The 17,896-nt window shown below is 40.3% G+C and overlaps 1 protein-coding gene across 3 annotated transcripts; it reads left to right on the forward strand.

Annotated features, from left to right (window-relative positions):
- The first annotated feature begins 13,247 nt into the window (after positions 1-13,247).
- LOC307027765 (zinc finger protein 862-like) lies at positions 13,248-17,077 on the forward strand. Of its 3 annotated transcripts, none has more exons than XM_079696084.1 (13): positions 13,248-13,691; positions 13,856-13,991; positions 14,099-14,182; positions 14,263-14,433; positions 14,524-14,699; positions 14,777-14,952; positions 15,052-15,221; positions 15,332-15,570; positions 15,658-15,915; positions 15,999-16,208; positions 16,285-16,515; positions 16,632-16,784; positions 16,852-17,077. In XM_079696084.1, exons 1-13 carry the CDS (start codon positions 13,614-13,616, stop codon positions 17,026-17,028), a joined length of 2,259 nt encoding a protein of 752 aa, XP_079552210.1. In that variant the 5' UTR covers positions 13,248-13,613; the 3' UTR covers positions 17,029-17,077. The 3 variants fall into 3 exon arrangements, with proteins under 3 accessions (XP_079552210.1, XP_079552209.1, XP_079552208.1); XM_079696083.1 differs by having other exon boundaries at positions 13,286-13,357; positions 13,612-13,691; positions 14,263-14,699; XM_079696082.1 differs by lacking the exon at positions 13,856-13,991 and having other exon boundaries at positions 13,298-13,357; positions 14,263-14,699.
- Positions 17,078-17,896: the final 819 nt, after the last annotated feature.

A 17,896-nucleotide genomic window follows, 5' to 3' on the forward strand; every position in this document is an offset into this window, starting at 1 on the left:
TGCATAGCAGTGCACATAAATGGCCATGGGATGGTTCTCTCGGAACTTTGCTTGGACCCCTCCAACAGCCCCACTCATGACTGAGGCGCCATCATAAGCCTGTGCAACCACCTTCACATGGTCTATGCCATTCAACCTTAGCTGTTGTTCAATGGCAGTTGTAATGGACTCCGCGTCAAAACCCTTCAAATCTACCATAGCTAGTAAATGTTCTTGCACACTCCCCCCAGCAACATATCGGACACACACAGCTAGCTGCTCAGTGCTGCCATCTCTTGCTTCGTCAGCCATCACTGAAAACATTCCAGCCTCCTTAATGTCTTTACTGATAGCTTTTGTTATCTCCTGGGCACAGCACTGAATTACTTCATTTTGTGATGAAGGTGACAAGTATGTAGTGTGTGATGGTGCTGAATATGTCTGAAGGAAAGGGTCGAACTCTTTCAAGAGGTTCATGCATTCCAGAAAGTTCCCCTGGTTGTCGCTGGACATGCCCTCATCATGGCCACGGAATGGGATATTTTGTTTTCCCAAAAACTTGGTAACAGCCACAACCCGGCTGATTTACTCCCGTCTCTCTTTTATTTCATGCTCACTGGCAGAATCCAAATGGTCGACAACACTGCCATGAGCCTCACTGGCTTTATAACTACACCAAGACTGCATGCTCAATCAATCAATCAATGTTTATTTATATAGCCCAATATCACAAATGTTACATTTGTCTCAGTGGACTTCACAGTTTGTACAGAATATCAGTATGACAATACGACACCCTCTGTCCTTAGACCCTCACATCGTACAAGGAAAAACTTCCAGAGAAAACCCCACAGTTTAAAGGGAAAAATGGGAGAAACCTCAGGGAGAGCAACAGAGGAGGGATCCCTCTCCCAGGACGGACAGACGTGCAATAGATGCCGTGTGTAAATTGAAAAGATAATACATTTGCAACATAGGTATTCCAAATGTTTTGAAATGCATGTGTGTATAATAAGAAGATGAATCCACGAGGATATCCATCCAGGACTTATGATCCAGGACCGCAGCCACGACTCAAGATCCAGGACTCGCAATCCATGACACAGGACCGCAGGATCATCCATGACTCCGGATCCCGGCGTATATAGACACCAAAAAGAAAGAAATTTGGGGAAGCTGGGTTAATCGGAACATGAGAGTACACAGGTATAGACAGAGAGAAGGAAGAAGTAAGATGTCCCCCGACAAACTAAGCCTATATCAGCAAAACTAGGGGCTGAATCTAATCAGCCCTAACTATAAGCTTTATCAAAAAGGAAGGTCTTAAGCGCACTCTTAAAAACGGATAGGGTGTCTGCCGTCCGAACACAAACTGGAAGCTGATTCCACAAAAGTGGAGCTTGATAAGAAAAGGCTCTGGCTCCCATTGTACTTTTAGAGACTCTAGGAACAACCAACAACCCTGCATTCTTGGAACGCAATGCCCTAGTAGGACAATAGGGTATAATGAGTTCTTTAAGGTAAGATGGCGCCTGCCCATTAAGGGCTTTGTAGGCGAGAAGAAGAATTTTAAATTCTATCCTGTGTTCTATAGGGAGCCAGTGTAAGGCAGCCAGAACAGGAGTAATGTGGTCCCTTTTCCTAACTCTGGTTAGTACACGAGCTGCAGCATTTTGAATCAGCTGAAGCGACTTGACTGACTTCTTGGTACACCCTGATAATAAGGAGTTACAATAATCCAGCCTTGAAGTAACAAATGCATGGACTAGTTTCTCTGCATCGTTTTGAGGCAAGATATGCCTGATTTTTGCAATGTTACGTAGATGGAAGTAGGCGGTCCTTGAAATGGATTTTATGTGGGTGTTAAAGGATAAATCCTGATCAAATATAACACCAAGATTCCTTACAGTCTCACTGGAGGCCAAATTAATGCCATCCATAGTTAATATATCTTTAGATAATTTGTTTCGTAGATTCTTCGGGCCAAGTACAATAACTTCAGTTTTGGTCGTGTTTAACATCAAAAAATGTAAGGTCATCCACGTTTTTAAGTCCTTGAGGCAGTCTTGAATTTTATTTAGATGATTAATTTCATCAGGCTTGATTGATAAATATAGTTGAGTATCATCCGCATAACAATGAAAGTTTACAGAATGATTCCTTATAATATTGCCTAACGGAAGCATATATAGGGTGAACAAAATAGGTCCAAGCACTGAGCCCTGTGGCACTCCATGGCTAACTTTGGTTTGCATGGAAGATTCATCGTTGACACGTACAAACTGAGAGCGTTCAGATAGATAAGACCTAAACCAGCCTAAAGCAGTTCCCTGTATGCCAACTAAGTGCTCTAGTCTTTGCAATAGGATATCATGGTCGATAGTATCAAATGCAGCACTAAGATCGAGCAAGACAAGAATAGAGACAAGTCCCTTGTCAGAGGCTATTAGAATGTCATTTGTGACTTTAACCAGAGCTGTCTCTGTGCTGTGTTGTGTTCTAAAGCCAGACTGAAAATCTTCAAATAAATCATAGTTTCTTAAGTAATCACACAGCTGTTTTGCGACTGCTTTCTCAAGAATTTTTGAGAGGAACGGAAGATTAGAAATAGGTCTATAGTTGGCTAAAACCTCTGGATCGAGGTTGTGCTTTTTAAGAAGCGGTTTTATCACTGCTACTTTGAATGATTTTGGAACATAGCCTGATAATAAAGACATATTCATAATATTGCTTGCCTTATGTGCTGGTGATTTCTCATGCTCTCTATAGACATCCAGAGCTTTTTTCCAATTTTGAAAGCCAGTGTTTACAAAGGTGTCATTCTTCAAATGTTTCCCAAATATTCTACAGGGAAAACAAAACGCTGCATCTTTAGCCTTGGAATATTCCAGCCATGTAAAGCTTTCAAACCAGTTGGCGTTAAATGATCGATTCTTTGCACCAAAGTTGTGCTGGGGATATTTTGACAACTTAACTTGGTTTGGGCCAGACTCCTTTCCCCCAAGATCACTTGTATGTCCCTCAAGATTGTGGACACTGCTTTTTTCTCTTGCCCCCAGTCTAATGTTCTCTGCCACTGTGGCAACTGTTTTCTCAGTCTCATCTCTGGGGTGTGATCTCTCCGGCCTGTCTGTCTCTTGTTGTCCTTCCTTCTCTCTCTGCCTTTCCCCTGCCTCAACCAGCTCAATCTCTTCTGCCCTCTGACTCCTGTCTGGTGCAACGTACAAAAAAATCATATGCTCAATAGTTACCTCAGATAACCATTAAAAGTTCAAATAACATTCATCACATCTATAAGTAGGGACATTTACAGTAGCTAACTACATTGTCAGCTGAGTCTCACTCTCACCTGTCAGTGTCATCTCTCAGTGTCATCCCTTCCTGTGTCCCTTCAATCTCCTCCTCTCCTCCTCTGCACTCTGCTGCACTGAGTCTTGAAACAACATGAACATATTACAGTCTAATGTCTGCATTTTCATTATCTACATTTTTACATATGCAGATGTAAGGTTACTTGTGTATAACCTGTTTGCAGTTATTCCTAATTAATATTAAATTAATAGCCATATCACCTCTGCTCGTGCTCATCAACATCCCTCTCTCCTTCACCTCCTCCGACACTCTGCTGCTCCTCTTTGTCTGGACAGATATGTAACTGTTAGGCTAGTGACCAGTGGTGAACTCAACTTGTGGGTTGTTACCTAAAAGTGGTTTGGGTTGCCTTGTTACCTAGCTTACCTCTCTCATTTCTCCTTGCTGCTTTATCCCTGCTCCGAGCGAATAACTTTCTGATGTCCATTTACAAGATACTAAATACTAAAATACAGAATACTATCAAATCAATCAAATCGTGAAGTGATAAATAATGGGAAACCAACGCCGGAGCTAAAAGGTATGTTTCAAAAGACGGTTAGGATAACTCCATCGACTACTCACGTTCAAAGCCACATTTCTTTGAAAATGTTTCACCTCAATAATAGATTTCGTGATTTAAGATACTTGGGTTGATATATTTCTAAATCTGACACTGAAACTGTCAGTGCCTCACCAGCCACGAACCTCAGCGCATGTCACTGCTATTCACATCTCCATCCATTTAGCCTAGTCTATTATGTTTTATAAATTATTAAAAAGTGCTATTTATACAAATCACATAACATTTAACAGTGTAGCCTATACGATTAGCTTCCAGGCAAACTCATTAAAATATATAGCCTACTCCTGTGTGACCTTCACTTCTAAAACTAAGATTATGTTCATCGTAAAATTACGTTGCTTACCAGATTGACCGCAAGCTTTATTTCATGGTATCCTGAACTACCAAGGCAAAACACGCATCAACACTACGGGTTATCAGAAGGGACAAAAAACATTCGAATAAACAAATGAAAGCAGCGTGTGCTGAATAGGACTAGTCTTATGCTGTGCAAGAGAGGTTTACAGTAGCAAAATTGAGTTCGCATTGACGGCCACAATGCTTGTAAAAGACGCTCCGTGCAAAGGGGTTATAAAGTTACCAGACACACGGGCAGGCAAGTGCATAGAGTTACTAGTCCGATAGGAAAGTTACTAGACCCGGGCGTGCGGGCGTGTCGCCATTTCGAACCCTGAATAAATTAATAAATTAATTAAAAAATCAGTGACCCAGGCACACCGGGGCACCTCAGATCTACAGGGGGGCACGTGCCCCCGTGAAAAGGGTCTCGCGACGCCGATGGGTACGGCGTACCCCCGCGTCCAACGCCCACTACACCACTTACTGCAACTACAAAAAGCTAAGGTTTGTTTTCTCATCAGGAAATGCAGACCGGCTCAAACAAATGATGTTTACATCATCATCCTCACGATCATTTAATGTGTCATATGTTCGCCGAATTGACATGAAAGCACTAATAAATGTAGTTTCATCCACTTGAGTTTACAAAAATAATCGATTTGTTTTTATATCACATCCGACGGGAGGAAATTCAGCAGCTCTCACTACCGATTTTTAATCCTAATTTAATCATCATCTTCACCACGATCATTTATGTTTATGTTCGCCGAATTGACATGAAAGCACTGGCAAATATGAATATACTGTAGTCAACTTCATTAAAACGTTATTAACGTGCCTAAACTCAGTAATTCACCATTTCTACTGTTGGAGATTTGGAGGATGTTTAAAACCAACCTCGTCTCCGCATGTCGTTTGGTAAGCTGGGTAAATTCGTAAAAAGGAAGGGATTAAGAAACACCAGAATGCAAGTTAAACAATAATCTTGTTTTAATGATAAAAAGTAACAATACAAATACAAATACAAAGGAAGTACTTCCTGCTCTTCCTCCAATCTCACGGATCTGGTCAGTTTGAAGAAAAGAAGAGACTGGTCTAAAGAAAACATAGGCTTATATCCAAAACCCCAGGAGGAGCTATGCGGCTGCCCCCCCCCCCGAGGTGTCCTCCACTTAGAAAAGACAGCCAATCAGCGCGAGCCAGAGGCGACCCTTACATTCGAGATAACAAACCCCTCCTTGCAAGTTTCACATACTTTTGGCATTTTATAAAGATAGTTTTAAGATATAGTTTTTTATAGTTGGATTATACAAATAACACATGTGAGTTACCTTAACCTCAAACAATAATAACAAGAGGAAAACATCAGCTCTGATCTCAAGCAGTAAAAAAGTACCGCACACTCATTTAGCCTGCAACTCTTCCAGACACTTGAGCTATTGTTCTTTAAGAATATTCCCTGCAGAATCTTTATTTCAAATAAAAGGTTTCACATTGCATATTTCCAGCTTCCTTTACACATACTGTTATTATTAATACACAGTAATCAACCACACACATCTATTTAAAACAAGTAGATTTCCCTGATCATTTGACATGCTGAAAATCTCAAGAAGAATGTCCCCTCCCCCAGCTCTCTCGTCCCTGTCATAAAAGCTGCTTCCATTTCATATAGAGTAATAAAACATGTTTAAGCTAATCTCTCCACAATGTTTGTAGCCCTCCAGTACCCACATATGAAAGAATAAAAGCAGAGGAATCAAATTAAAACACCAATACAGGAATAGTTGATACATGATTATACAGTAAGGAATACACACACATATTCTCTATGAAGTGACCCTTGTTATAGGTCCGAATGTCCTGTCCCCTGAAAGTCATGAGTTTTGGTTGATTAACAGAAGTTTAATTGTTCTTGTGGCTTAATGGCTTCCCTGAACTTCCCTTCACCCCAAAGTCAGCTTACTAGGAATGAATACATTTTATTGATCAGCTCAAAAGGACGTTTATCTTGGTTACTGCTGGGTGACCCAAGTCTCAAGGCCTGCAGGATGTGTAGGAGATAAACATTAATTCTACAAGACTTTAACTACATTATCTGAAAATGTATCTGGGAATTCCCTGTTAATTGCAAGGACTATTGATAATTAACAGAGAGACCCTAGGGGCCTCTTCTTGGTATCTGCTAGGCAGAAGTCACTCAATGCAGAAATCACAAGTTTAACACACATTCTATATAAGGTGACATTAAAATGAATATACCAGATTGAACTTTCCTGCCATAACACGTTACTTTAATACTTCAAATAACTCAAATAATACTTCAATTCCCCCTTTTGGTCTCACCCCCCGAGACCAACTCACATAAGACATTTGAAACACAACTACTGTCATTCCTTGCCACTGTGTCTGCTCCCTAACAGTATACCTTTGTGAACAGAACACAACTTTCAATGTCAGTGAAGGAACTATCAGAGTGCGAACCTGAGTGCCAGAAAGCAGCATCCTTGCGTGTTGTTGAATCCTCAGGGCCCCCCCTCAGCGGAAAACGCCAACAAGGGCAGCTGATAGGGAGGGGGAGATGCGGCCTTTCCTTCAAAGGTGGAACTGATGAATCTGATCAGAGAGAAGTAGACTCCTCTGCTGCCTCGAGAAGTCCCCCAGCCTGCTGACAGCCGCTTCCGAGTCCTCTGCTGTAGGGATGTCCGCGAGGTCCTTCTCCTCCAGTCCGATGATGACAGCTTCCGAGTCGTCTGCTGTAGGGATATCCGCGTTGATGATAACCAGGTCCGTCCTGATGTCCTCCATGTTCCTAGCCGGTGATTTCCTCGCCGCACACTGGCACCAGTAGTACCAGATGTCCCCCTTTGCTCCTCGGCGGACGGCATGAGATGTCCTCTGGGTCACTCTGTAGAGGCCGGAGAACCTGGGGTTGAGCCACCTTCAGCCAGACAAACTCCGCTGTGTCGGCCTCCTGCTCCTCGGGTCCCCCTTTTAGCGTCAGCAACCTGTGTGGAGAAATCTGATTCCCACCCCTCAAGTCTACACTCAGGGCTTCTGGGCCCTCAGGTGTTTGACCCACCACTGGTAGGCTGCTTGGAATTCTAATACTTGGCCTGTGTCAACAAAACAAACCCCAACATCTTCAGGTGAACTAAATAACATATCTCAATAGTTCTGAATTTCTGACAAGCATCTGTGTTATTATAAATGAAATCCTTGAGATCCTATTTAAAATCTAAATATAATATGAGCTGCTAATGTCTCTGGTAAAGAAACACACTAATGTTATGGATTAAAAACAACTAAAATCATGATACTGACAAAGTGAATAATTTCCAGGCGAGACTGCTTCTACCTGTCAGTGCTTCGATATCATCAAGCTGAAAAAATGAATACAGAAATCCAACATACTGTCATCAAATGTCTTTCTATTATGAATTTAAATTAAATGTACATCCCAATAATGATCTAAACAGTCTATGGCTTTTACTTCTTTACCAGGCTAGTTACAAGATGTTGTCTAAATTAAATTCTATCTCAATACATTACTATGTTTTAACTTAGCTGTAATATGTTCTTTCTACATTTCAAACCTCAGTTACTTTAATACCTGTTGAAATATTACAAAATTGTTTTCATTATCACAGTTCACCTTCTCATTCTCATTCTGGAATTACCTCTCTCAGTAGCCCCTTGGCCACTGATTCTGCATCTGTGTTACCTGTTATAACTCAATCAATATTAGAAACATGTCAACATTCATCAAACAGTATCTTATCCCCAGATATGGAGCAGGTTAAATCTAAAACTGTCAATCAATGGTCAGATTGAACATCTGAGTTGGGGCGGCAGGTTTCTTCCAGTCCCTAAATGAAAAAATCCCACACTCCCCCTTTTTACACATGCACACATGTGTAACAAAATCCTGTATGGGAAGAAAACCTTCAGGTAACCAGTGGTTATAAGAAAATACTAAACATCATTCACAAAAGTATATCCATCATTTTTCACAGTAAACACTCCAGGGAAAATAAGTGTTCATTTCCAGCTGGCAGTCCTAAAAGAAACAGAATCTTTAGATTTTGGTTTGAGTTTTACATTTGCAAACCGCCAACTCCTGTGGGAATTAGAAACGGGTCACATATGCGTTTTTCCAAATGTATGGAATTGTAGGAAACCTGTGTTTCCCATGGAGCTCCAAAATAATGTGTTAGTCTAAAAACATGCTTGGTTAGTCATTGTTTTAGAATCATGCAGTTACACTGATCACATGCAGACATTTCATTCATACTCACACTGTCAGGTTTTAAAGTCAAGTTCGGTCAGCCCCAGAGTCAGTCATTGATAGTGCTTTTCTCAAGTCACACTGTCAGTCAGGGTCAAAGGTCATTTGGTCTCAGTCTTTTTGGCCATGTCGTGCTCTGTAGAGACTTTAATATTCTACTAGCTGGCTGGAGTTGTACTAGTGACATCATTGTGTTGATGTCAACCAATGCAACAAAGTTTTCCTCGTGTTCTTAGCACCATTTTCTTCAGAGGTTTAACAAACAAATTATCAATACACTTTTTTAATATACCGCCCCTAGGAAACACAATACCTGACAAATGTTCATGCAAGGCATTCTTCAGTGAACCTGCAGAAAACGGCCTTTTGAATTAATATTCCAAATTAATCAATAATAATAATAATCCATGTTATCAATTTTTTTACCCTTAGAAGTGAACATACCTCATAATGTTACATCAGGATGTTAAACTAAGCTTTGGCCAAATCAATCATTATTACTGTTTCAGATCTAACTGGAGGTTGAACAAACAAAACCTTTTTTTTGTTTACATCATGCAAACCACAAACATATTTTCCAATTTCAGCATCAGCCTTGTTACTCTAAAATTACATCCTAAATAGGAATATTAGGAATGAAACAAATATTTAATCTTCAGAAATGTTCTCAACAAATGGAGAGTAATGCCATTTTTCTATCTAGTGAATAGCCAACATATTTAAAAAATGTCAGATATACAAAAATAAGCCTAAATACTCTTTTAATATCAAAGTCTAAAGCTAGACCTAAGCTGAACAGTTTTTTAATGGACAATTTAATCTAGAAACAAAACAAAACTGGACCTGTGTTCTTGTGATGTGTTCTTCAAAATACATTAGTAAATACCTTGTGAAGTATTCACAATATAACTAATCCTCTCTAGGATATGAAATCCATTCATCTTTAACCAGATACTATTTCCCTATTTATTTTTAGTTCATGATAATAATGGTATAACGTCCACACGTTTACCCATAGCTAGTCACTATGTCAAGATTATCATGTGTGACATAATAATCAGATGTCTTGTTTGCCAAACAAGGATATTAAACTTTAAACTTTTCAGCATTCCAGACCATCATTAAACAATCAGCCTCCCTTCCTAAACGCTTAAGCATATCATTCTACACAACCTTCTGGTAAACTCTTGCAAAGTTATGCTGTAAAATCATTGCATGATTTCTTCAGAGTCTGAACAGACTGAGACCAGCCTGTCTCAAGATCTTGTTATATTGAGAACAGTCAATGATTCATTGTCCTCTTCAGCTGTAGTCAGTGGCAGGGCCCCCAAAAAGCTAGAACCGGCCCTGGTCAGTGGGCTTCAAGGAAACTCTCTCTGGCATTGGGATGTCCTGAGGGGGAAGGGACCTCTGGATCAATGTGATACAATCAGAAGACACACGTTGTCCTCTGTACAGCAGAAATCCCCAAAAACTGCAGTACCTCTTCACACCGCTGTTGCCTTGACAACGAGGCACAAGCAAACTGTCAAAACCTCCTTTGAGATGCGTTCTTTGCACACTTCTTCTGTTTGCAATGAGCAACATTTCACCAACACACTGATTCAGAGTACAACCCAAAGGTGGCGCACAACTATCCAATGCTAATGTAATCACAGCAAATCAGCTACTGAGAAAAACTCAATGTAAATCTCTCCCCCAGCGGGTGACAAAACAAAACAGCTGAGTGTCTATATGGTCAGGAATGCTGAAACATGTGAATGTTAAACCCATTAATGGTAACAGTCTTCCTATTCTTCATTACTTTAGTTCTAAGTTAATAGGCAAAACAAAAACTTTTCTTAACCACTATAGATTCATCTTTTATTTACTTGCTTATTCTATTCTTTTCCAAATTGTTTATCTAAGTTGTGTGTTACAAGCATGGTTAGATTTGTAACAGAATACAAAACTAACTGTATCCAGCGCTATATATTTAAAACAAGTAATCTGACTACAGTTAATGAATATATTTTTGGAACACTTAAAGGAATTATTACAAAATGTAATCTTCATTATTACTAAAGCTGAAACCTAAATAAATCATCACGGAACATTTTTCTGTCCTTATTACTTAATTGTTTCAATAAAAACTAAAAACATTGTGAAAACTCCCATTTTTGAGAACATCTCTCAACACTTTTATTCCATCTAAGCACGAATGTTTTTGACAAACTCGTCCTATTCATCCCAAACGGTCTTTAATGGTATCTATTGTGAACTTTTCTTAATATTAATTATAAATGCAACGTACGTTCTCTTTAGAACAAAGACAGGATAGTTGCAGCTGAAACTGTTTAATAGCAATTTTCTGTTAACCTAGATAAGCCTGTTGTTCGTATATCTAGTAAATATATTCTTATTTTATGTTACTCATAAAACAATATGACATTTTCCAGAATAGTAGTAACTCTATATAACCTGTACTCTCTCTATACTTCTTCAAACCATCTGACTTTTCTCTCTCTCTTCCTCTCTGCGCCCTGCAGCTTCCGGCCCAAGCTTCTCTCATCAAAACCTCTTTTGTTCTCCAACTGTGTGAGATGGCTTTTAGCCTCGTGCAGCACCTCTGTCATGCTTGAACATTAACAGATTCCCTCTGACAAACTTACAAAAACCTTCTTTTTACTTTCTTCTCCTTCTTCATAAACTAAAAAACACCATTGTGGTGGATCATTTACGTTTTCAGTTTCCTATCTACTTTAAACAACCATCAACTGAGAGTAACTGTATATGATAAAAACTCCTAAATAACATTACAATATATATTTCTTCCAATGAGTTCGTTATTTCATGTCTAACAAATTCTCCTCTTTCCATGTCGTATTCTAGATAGAAAAATCCACCTATTATATCTAATTTGAATAAAGCCTTACATTTAATGTACTTCATATACTCAGTAAATCTCTTTTTACTTTCCCCTAAGGTTACTGTATGTAATATAATTTTCCTTGAAGTATAATTAAGTACAATCCTTAGTTAATGACAAATACCATAAAATTCACAACGCAATGCAACGGTATCAATCAGTTCTCAAAGACTATGTTTAAATAGCAGCAAATCATTGTTTCTTATTTATTTCAATATATCACACAAATCACACATTGATCTGTTAATTTTCAATGTATTTCAGTCCAACTTCAGATCACTAGAGAAAAAAGCAAGCAGACACGCTCCGGGCTGCTGCTGCTGCTCTCGAGAGGAAAAAGGGTGGGGGGAACTCTCACAGACAAATACTGACACCCCCTTCTCTCTCCCCCGCTGTAGCTCTCAGCCTCTTTAGGAAAAGGGTGGCTTCTTTCAACAATTAACACTTCTGCTATCCTTTTATTCAATTTTTCTGCTTGAACCCACTGATCTCGTAAGCTCTTAACTCACGCTCCTCTCGTTAAAATTCTCCCTTTATTATGACTTCGTATCTATTCATCTGACTTAGGCTGTTTCTGTTACCAGTAAATATTCACAGACTTCATATATATTGATCTGACTTACTGTCTTTGTTACCAGTAAATATTCACAGAAAAAATTCCCCGTACAGTCTATTCAGCTTTTATTGTCCGATGTTTATTCCAACAAGTTTAGCGAGCCTCTCAGCGCGCTTCAACACCGTCTTTCAACGATGTGACGCTGACATGGAGTCGTAACCCAGGTTTACAGAACTCTTTATCGTGACGTTTGGCTTTATAGATTCAACCCCACAGAACAAAGGATTAATGAGGTCCGGTCACTTCAAAATTGGTTTCTGAAGTTTGCGTTACTCTCCTTTGGATCACTTATAACATAAATAACTCATCTCCAGCCCCGTCGAGCTGTGGATTTGTAATTTTGAGTCAGTCTTCTATGGAGACTTAATACTACCATTTGACTACTCCAGACAGTATAACTGTGGGGACTCTATACCTCCACTTTTTAAGCCCGGGACTTCAATACCCTTCTGGCTGTAGGAACTCAATATCCTACTTATAACTGTGGGGACTCTATACCTCCACTTTTTAAGTCCGGGACTTCAATACCCTCCTGGCTGTAGGAACTCAATATCCTACTTTACCTGTGGGGACTCTATACCTCCACTTTTTAAGCCCGGGACTTCAATACCCTTCTGGCTGTAGGAACTCAATATCCTACTCTACAACTAAAACACGCATTTGCATTGTTACTATAAAAACACTGTAAACTTCGTCTGACAACCCTAAAATTTGGAATATGGTCAAATCACAGATTTCGAATTAAATCGTGTCTGCTCACCTGGTAGCCTATTGTACAGAGCTCTGTTTTTAGTTGTCAGAAGAGGCCGAGATGTTTAGCCCTGGACTATTCCGTCCGCTTGCTGCTGGTGGTCTCTTCCCCGAAAACACCCCACTCAGACACGTCGGGTCACCATTTGTTGGAGATTTGGAGGATGTTTAAAACCAACCTCGTCTCCGCATGTCGTTTGGTAAGCTGGGTAAATTCGTAAAAAGGAAGGGATTAAGAAACACCAGAATGCAAGTTAAACAATAATCTTGTTTTAATGATAAAAAGTAACAATACAAATACAAATACAAAGGAAGTACTTCCTGCTCTTCCTCCAATCTCACGGATCTGGTCAGTTTGAAGAAAAGAAGAGACTGGTCTAAAGAAAACATAGGCTTATATCCAAAACCCCAGGAGGAGCTATGCGATCGATTAACTAGTGTATGATCCCTCGCTCGACACCTCCTGTTCGTGCTGCCATCGCGTGGAGGGAAACGAGAAACGGAGAAGACGACGTTAATTTAGAAGACGCGGACACTAAGGTAAAGTAACTATTTTCTCCTTATTGTGTTGTTGTTTTCTGACTTTGGTAGGAGATTCGAATTATTTGAAGTTAGTGGCAACTAAGAGTGTATTTAACGTAATCAGGCCAACTTTGCTGCGTGCAAGTTACGTGTGCTAAATTAAATATAAAAAAGATTATAATTCGTTTTCTCTTCGGGCTATGCCAGTTAGAAGGACACAGATTAACTTTAGCTAAGGTTAGACTGTTAATTTCCCCTGCATTACTCCTCAGATATGAGTATTCAAAAATATTTTAAGAGAATACGGCGTGAGGATGAGGAGGAGAGACGAGGAGAGGAGGAGAGACCACAGGTAACTTAGCCAATGTTAGCATTTTGCTTGCAATGGCAATAATAAATGCATAAGTCTCAATAATGATATATGTCGGTTCGTTTGACCTGAAATTATACAATTGCAGTCAACAGTGAGTTGCAATGCAGAGACCAAACTAGATTCAAGCTTGTTTTCAATTCTAGCCGGTGGTCAGTGAAGATGCTGGCACAACTAGTCAGAGTACTGAGGGAGAGGCAGCAGGTCCCAGTGTAGAAGCAGGTGCAGGTCCCAGTGTGATACAAGCAGCAGCAGGTCCCAGTGTGGTACAAGCAGGTGCAGGTGAACAAGCAGCACAGTTCCAAGCATCACAGACACAGACACAGACATAGTATAATAGCAAGGAGAACTCTACCATTTAAATGCAGTAATAACTGCATTATTTTCAGATTCCAAGCATCGCCACTCAGGATGGAACCCTGATTGGCTCAAAATGCCACAGTTCAAGAATTGGCTCTACCTCACCCAGCATGGTATGAATGGCATTTGCAAGTTCATATTTGTAATAAAACTTATTTTTTGTAAGAATTAACACGTTTTTCTTTTTAAAAAGGAATGTTTTGCCGAATCTGCAGGCAACACAAGCCTCCAATAAAGAAAGGCCCCTTAAAACGGGCTTTCATAGAAGTTGGGATTCTTGTTTTCCGCAAGGATTATATCGAGCGCCACATCTCCTCAGAGCCTCATCAATATAGTGTAAAGCATCAGGTCTCACTTGCATCAGGTATATCATTTTTTTATGTAAAGCTAATTTCTGCAACCTATCAACCATGTTTGGCTCATATAATGAATTATGTCTTTGCCCTTGGTCTAGGCTACTCAGTGATGCAGGCTTTTGAGCCCACAGTTATTATGGAGCATGAGGCCGTCATAGGTGGACTCAAATGCCTTTACTGGCTAGTAAAGAACGAGATTGCTCACCAAACCAACTACCCTAAGCTCTTAAGTTTAGCTCAGCTTTTGGGTTGTGATTACTTTGAAAAGCTGAAGGTAAACCTAGTACAAAATGATGCTTGTGAAACTAAGAACTTTAACCAGCTCAATGTTAAATGATCTCTTTTTCTCAGGTGGATCAAAGAAACAATTATCAATCACACAGAATAGTGGATGAAATGCTGGAGATCCTTGCAGAGATAGTAGAGTCGCCTATTTTGGAAGAGATAAGGTCATCTCAAGCAATCAGCCTAGAGGTTGATGAAACCACAGATGTATCTGTAAACCGCCAGCTGGATTTACATGTTAGGTGGGGTATTTTTTAAAGGAATGATGTGCATTTAAATAAAGGCCTAGTTAAACTTAATATTTATTAATATGTGTGAAAACCTATACATTTTTATTTTAGACACCTGGATAAAGAGGGTTATGTTTTCAACCACTTCCTTGACCTGGTAACTCTGGAAGATGGGAAAGCTGACAGCATTGTTGCTGCCATCAAGAGTGTACTACAGAAGAAGGATCTCCCGGTAGACAGGCTCTACGGACTCGGGACAGACGGTGCAGCAGTGATGACGGGTATGGAGTTTATTGTTAAATCTAATGGATTGTGTGAAATTTGAATTGTCAGCTGTTATTAAAGGAAACAAAATGACGCCCTCAACACTGCATTTAATTCTTAAACTCAGGCCGTCTGAATGGAGTGGCAAAGCAGCTCACAGACAGTTTTCCAAAGCTGGTTTCTGTAGCGTGTGCTGCTCACAGATTGGCACTGGCATGCAAAGATGCCTCAAATGCTGTCAGGTATATGGCAAACTTCAGGAACCACCTGCAGGAACTGCACCTATTCTTCCGAAATAGTGCAAATAGGTCAGCCACACTGAGTGCTGCCGCTACCACTCTTGGTCTGAACGACTTGAAAGTCAAGGTGTGTTTTCACCTATTTTCATAATACTATTGTGGTGTCATATTATTTACATATATTTTACTAACCAGTGTTTCTACTTGTTGTTAGGAGGTGAAAGATACAAGGTGGCTATCGCAGCACCTAGCCGTTCAAAACCTCCAGAGGAACCTTCCAGCTGTGCTGGCTGCTCTGGCGGAAGAAGCGAGCACAAGGAAGTGCCCAGTGGCCAAAGGTCTATACACCTTCTGTGCCACATACCGCTTTGTGGCTGCCCTCTACCTTCAGGCAGATGTTCTGCCCCACATTGCAATGCTGTCCAAGGTGTTTCAGAGAGCTGATGTGAACTTTCTCCACATAAAGGAGCAGGTAGATTACAAAGAAATGCATTTGATGCTCCCAGTTATTTGCATTATCCATCCTATTATATTGTTGTCTTTTTCCACATTTAGGTGCCAGTCACACTTGTTACTCTGAGGAGAATTCTGGAGGCAGGCGAGACCCCACTCCCCGGAACGTTCCTTGCTCGCCTACACCAAGACTTGGACAACCCAGGTGGACTTGGGGCGTTTAGCATTGCCGGAGAGGAGGAGAGGATCAGGAGGGGACACGGAATTCTGGAGCGGCCCCGGGAAGATATGTGGGCCAGATTTGTCAGAGATGTAAATACATCCCTTCTTACTTTTACATTCCAATATTTATTTTCCTTGAACTGAAAAATGTATAATATCATTCCAGGTCCTCAAACCTTACATCTGCAGCCTGGAGAGCAACATTGAGAGCAGGTTCCAGCATATTGAAGTGCTGGGGGCCTTCAGTGTCCTGGGTCCAAAGGCAGTTACCTCCAATGATGTAACCAACATTTCAATGTTGCAGACCCTTGCCAACAAATTCATCCCAGGGCAGGATGCCACAGTTATCCAAGAGTGGACCTCCTACAAGCAGCATGTTCTTGAAGGAACATTTAAGGTTGGTAAATACTTAAATTAATATGAACTTGACGGTTAGAATTGCTTGTTTTGACATCTGTAAATGTTTCAATTATACTGTACACTCATTTGCCCTGCCTTGGCTAATCTCTGAAGGACAAGACACAAGCTGAGATCATGCAGCTCCTGGCCAGTGAGAAGGACGAATGGGCAGAAATATACCCAAACCTCAGCCTTCTCTCTTCAGCGGGGTTGGTCATCCCTGTCTCCAGTGTAAACTGCGAGAGGGATTTTTCTACGATGAACAGGGTAAGTGTCATTCCCTGTTGCATGTCATTCTGTATAGTTCATTTAAAACAAACTGTCTGTTTTACAGGTGAAAACTGACATGAGAAACCGACTGAAAGGGGAGCACCTGGCTGCATGTATGCGGATAGCAGTCAGTGGACCAGCACCAGAGGCATTCCCATACACACAGGCGTTGGAGCTGTTCTTCAACAAACCCAGACGGATTAAGTGCTCTGACAAACAGTGCCATCTTTGTACAAAATGAATATTGCCATACAGTAATGTAAAGTTAATGAATAAACATGTTGTTAAAACTTGTTGTTTGTCACATGTGTTGCACGTCACAAAGCCCGCCCCGCGGTCCGCTCGCAGCCCCCCCCCCTGGCACCTTCCCCCCCAAGTATATTTCAGATCTGTGGGAAACACTGGTAATCAACCACACACATCTATTTAAAACAAGTAGATTTCCCTGATCATTGACATGCTGAAAATCTCAAGAAGAACGTCCCCTCCCCAGCTCTCTCGTCCCTGTCATAAAAGCTGCAATAATGTATTCAAATAAACTGTACCTTCATTTAATATTCAGCATGGTAGTATCTCGACATCTATAGTTGTAGCGCTAAATCAGTAGGCTTCGGTTTTCACCACTCCACGTCATTTCGCTACTAAATTCACCTCTTTAGGAAATCGTATATTAGCCACATGCTAAATGCTAACCGTAGATGAAGGATTTTCAGAATAAAAGCTTAACTGCTTGTGCACAAGAATTTCTGGTTTTTCAGTATAAAAGAGCATTAAAACTGACGGCATGTTTAAACTACATTTCCCCATTAAAACATTGATTTTAATTTCTAACAGTCCCTCCTTACACACCTAAAAGGTGTGTATAATACTGAAATCAATGAGTTCTTCATCTGAACTTTGCATATTACATATCTCATATTAACAAACATACAATCAAATGGAATGGTTTTACAGCCGGCTTTACAAAAATACAAAATAAATTATTGTCTGTGTTCAAACATAAAAGTTTTCCCTTGTGCATAACTTCTAGTGTTTACATTCAATATCATTCTTCAAAATAGCAGCAATGGCTTGGTATCAGAACATTTCTTCGTCCCTCCTTTCACAGA

The sequence above is a fragment of the Notothenia rossii genome, assembly GCF_949606895.1.
Source record: "Notothenia rossii genome assembly, contig: scaffold_106, whole genome shotgun sequence".
Taxonomy (NCBI): domain Eukaryota; kingdom Metazoa; phylum Chordata; class Actinopteri; order Perciformes; family Nototheniidae; genus Notothenia; species Notothenia rossii.

Bases quoted from the DNA above. Each gene is read 5' to 3' on its own strand.
- LOC307027765 (XM_079696083.1), top strand. From the start codon at position 13,614: ATGAGTATTCAAAAATATTTTAAGAGAATACGGCGTGAGGATGAGGAG. The intron at 15,222-15,331 runs GTATGGAGTTTA...TCTTAAACTCAG, and splicing joins CGGTGCAGCAGTGATGACGG to GCCGTCTGAATGGAGTGGCA. The intron at 15,571-15,657 runs GTGTGTTTTCAC...ACTTGTTGTTAG, and splicing joins TGAACGACTTGAAAGTCAAG to GAGGTGAAAGATACAAGGTG.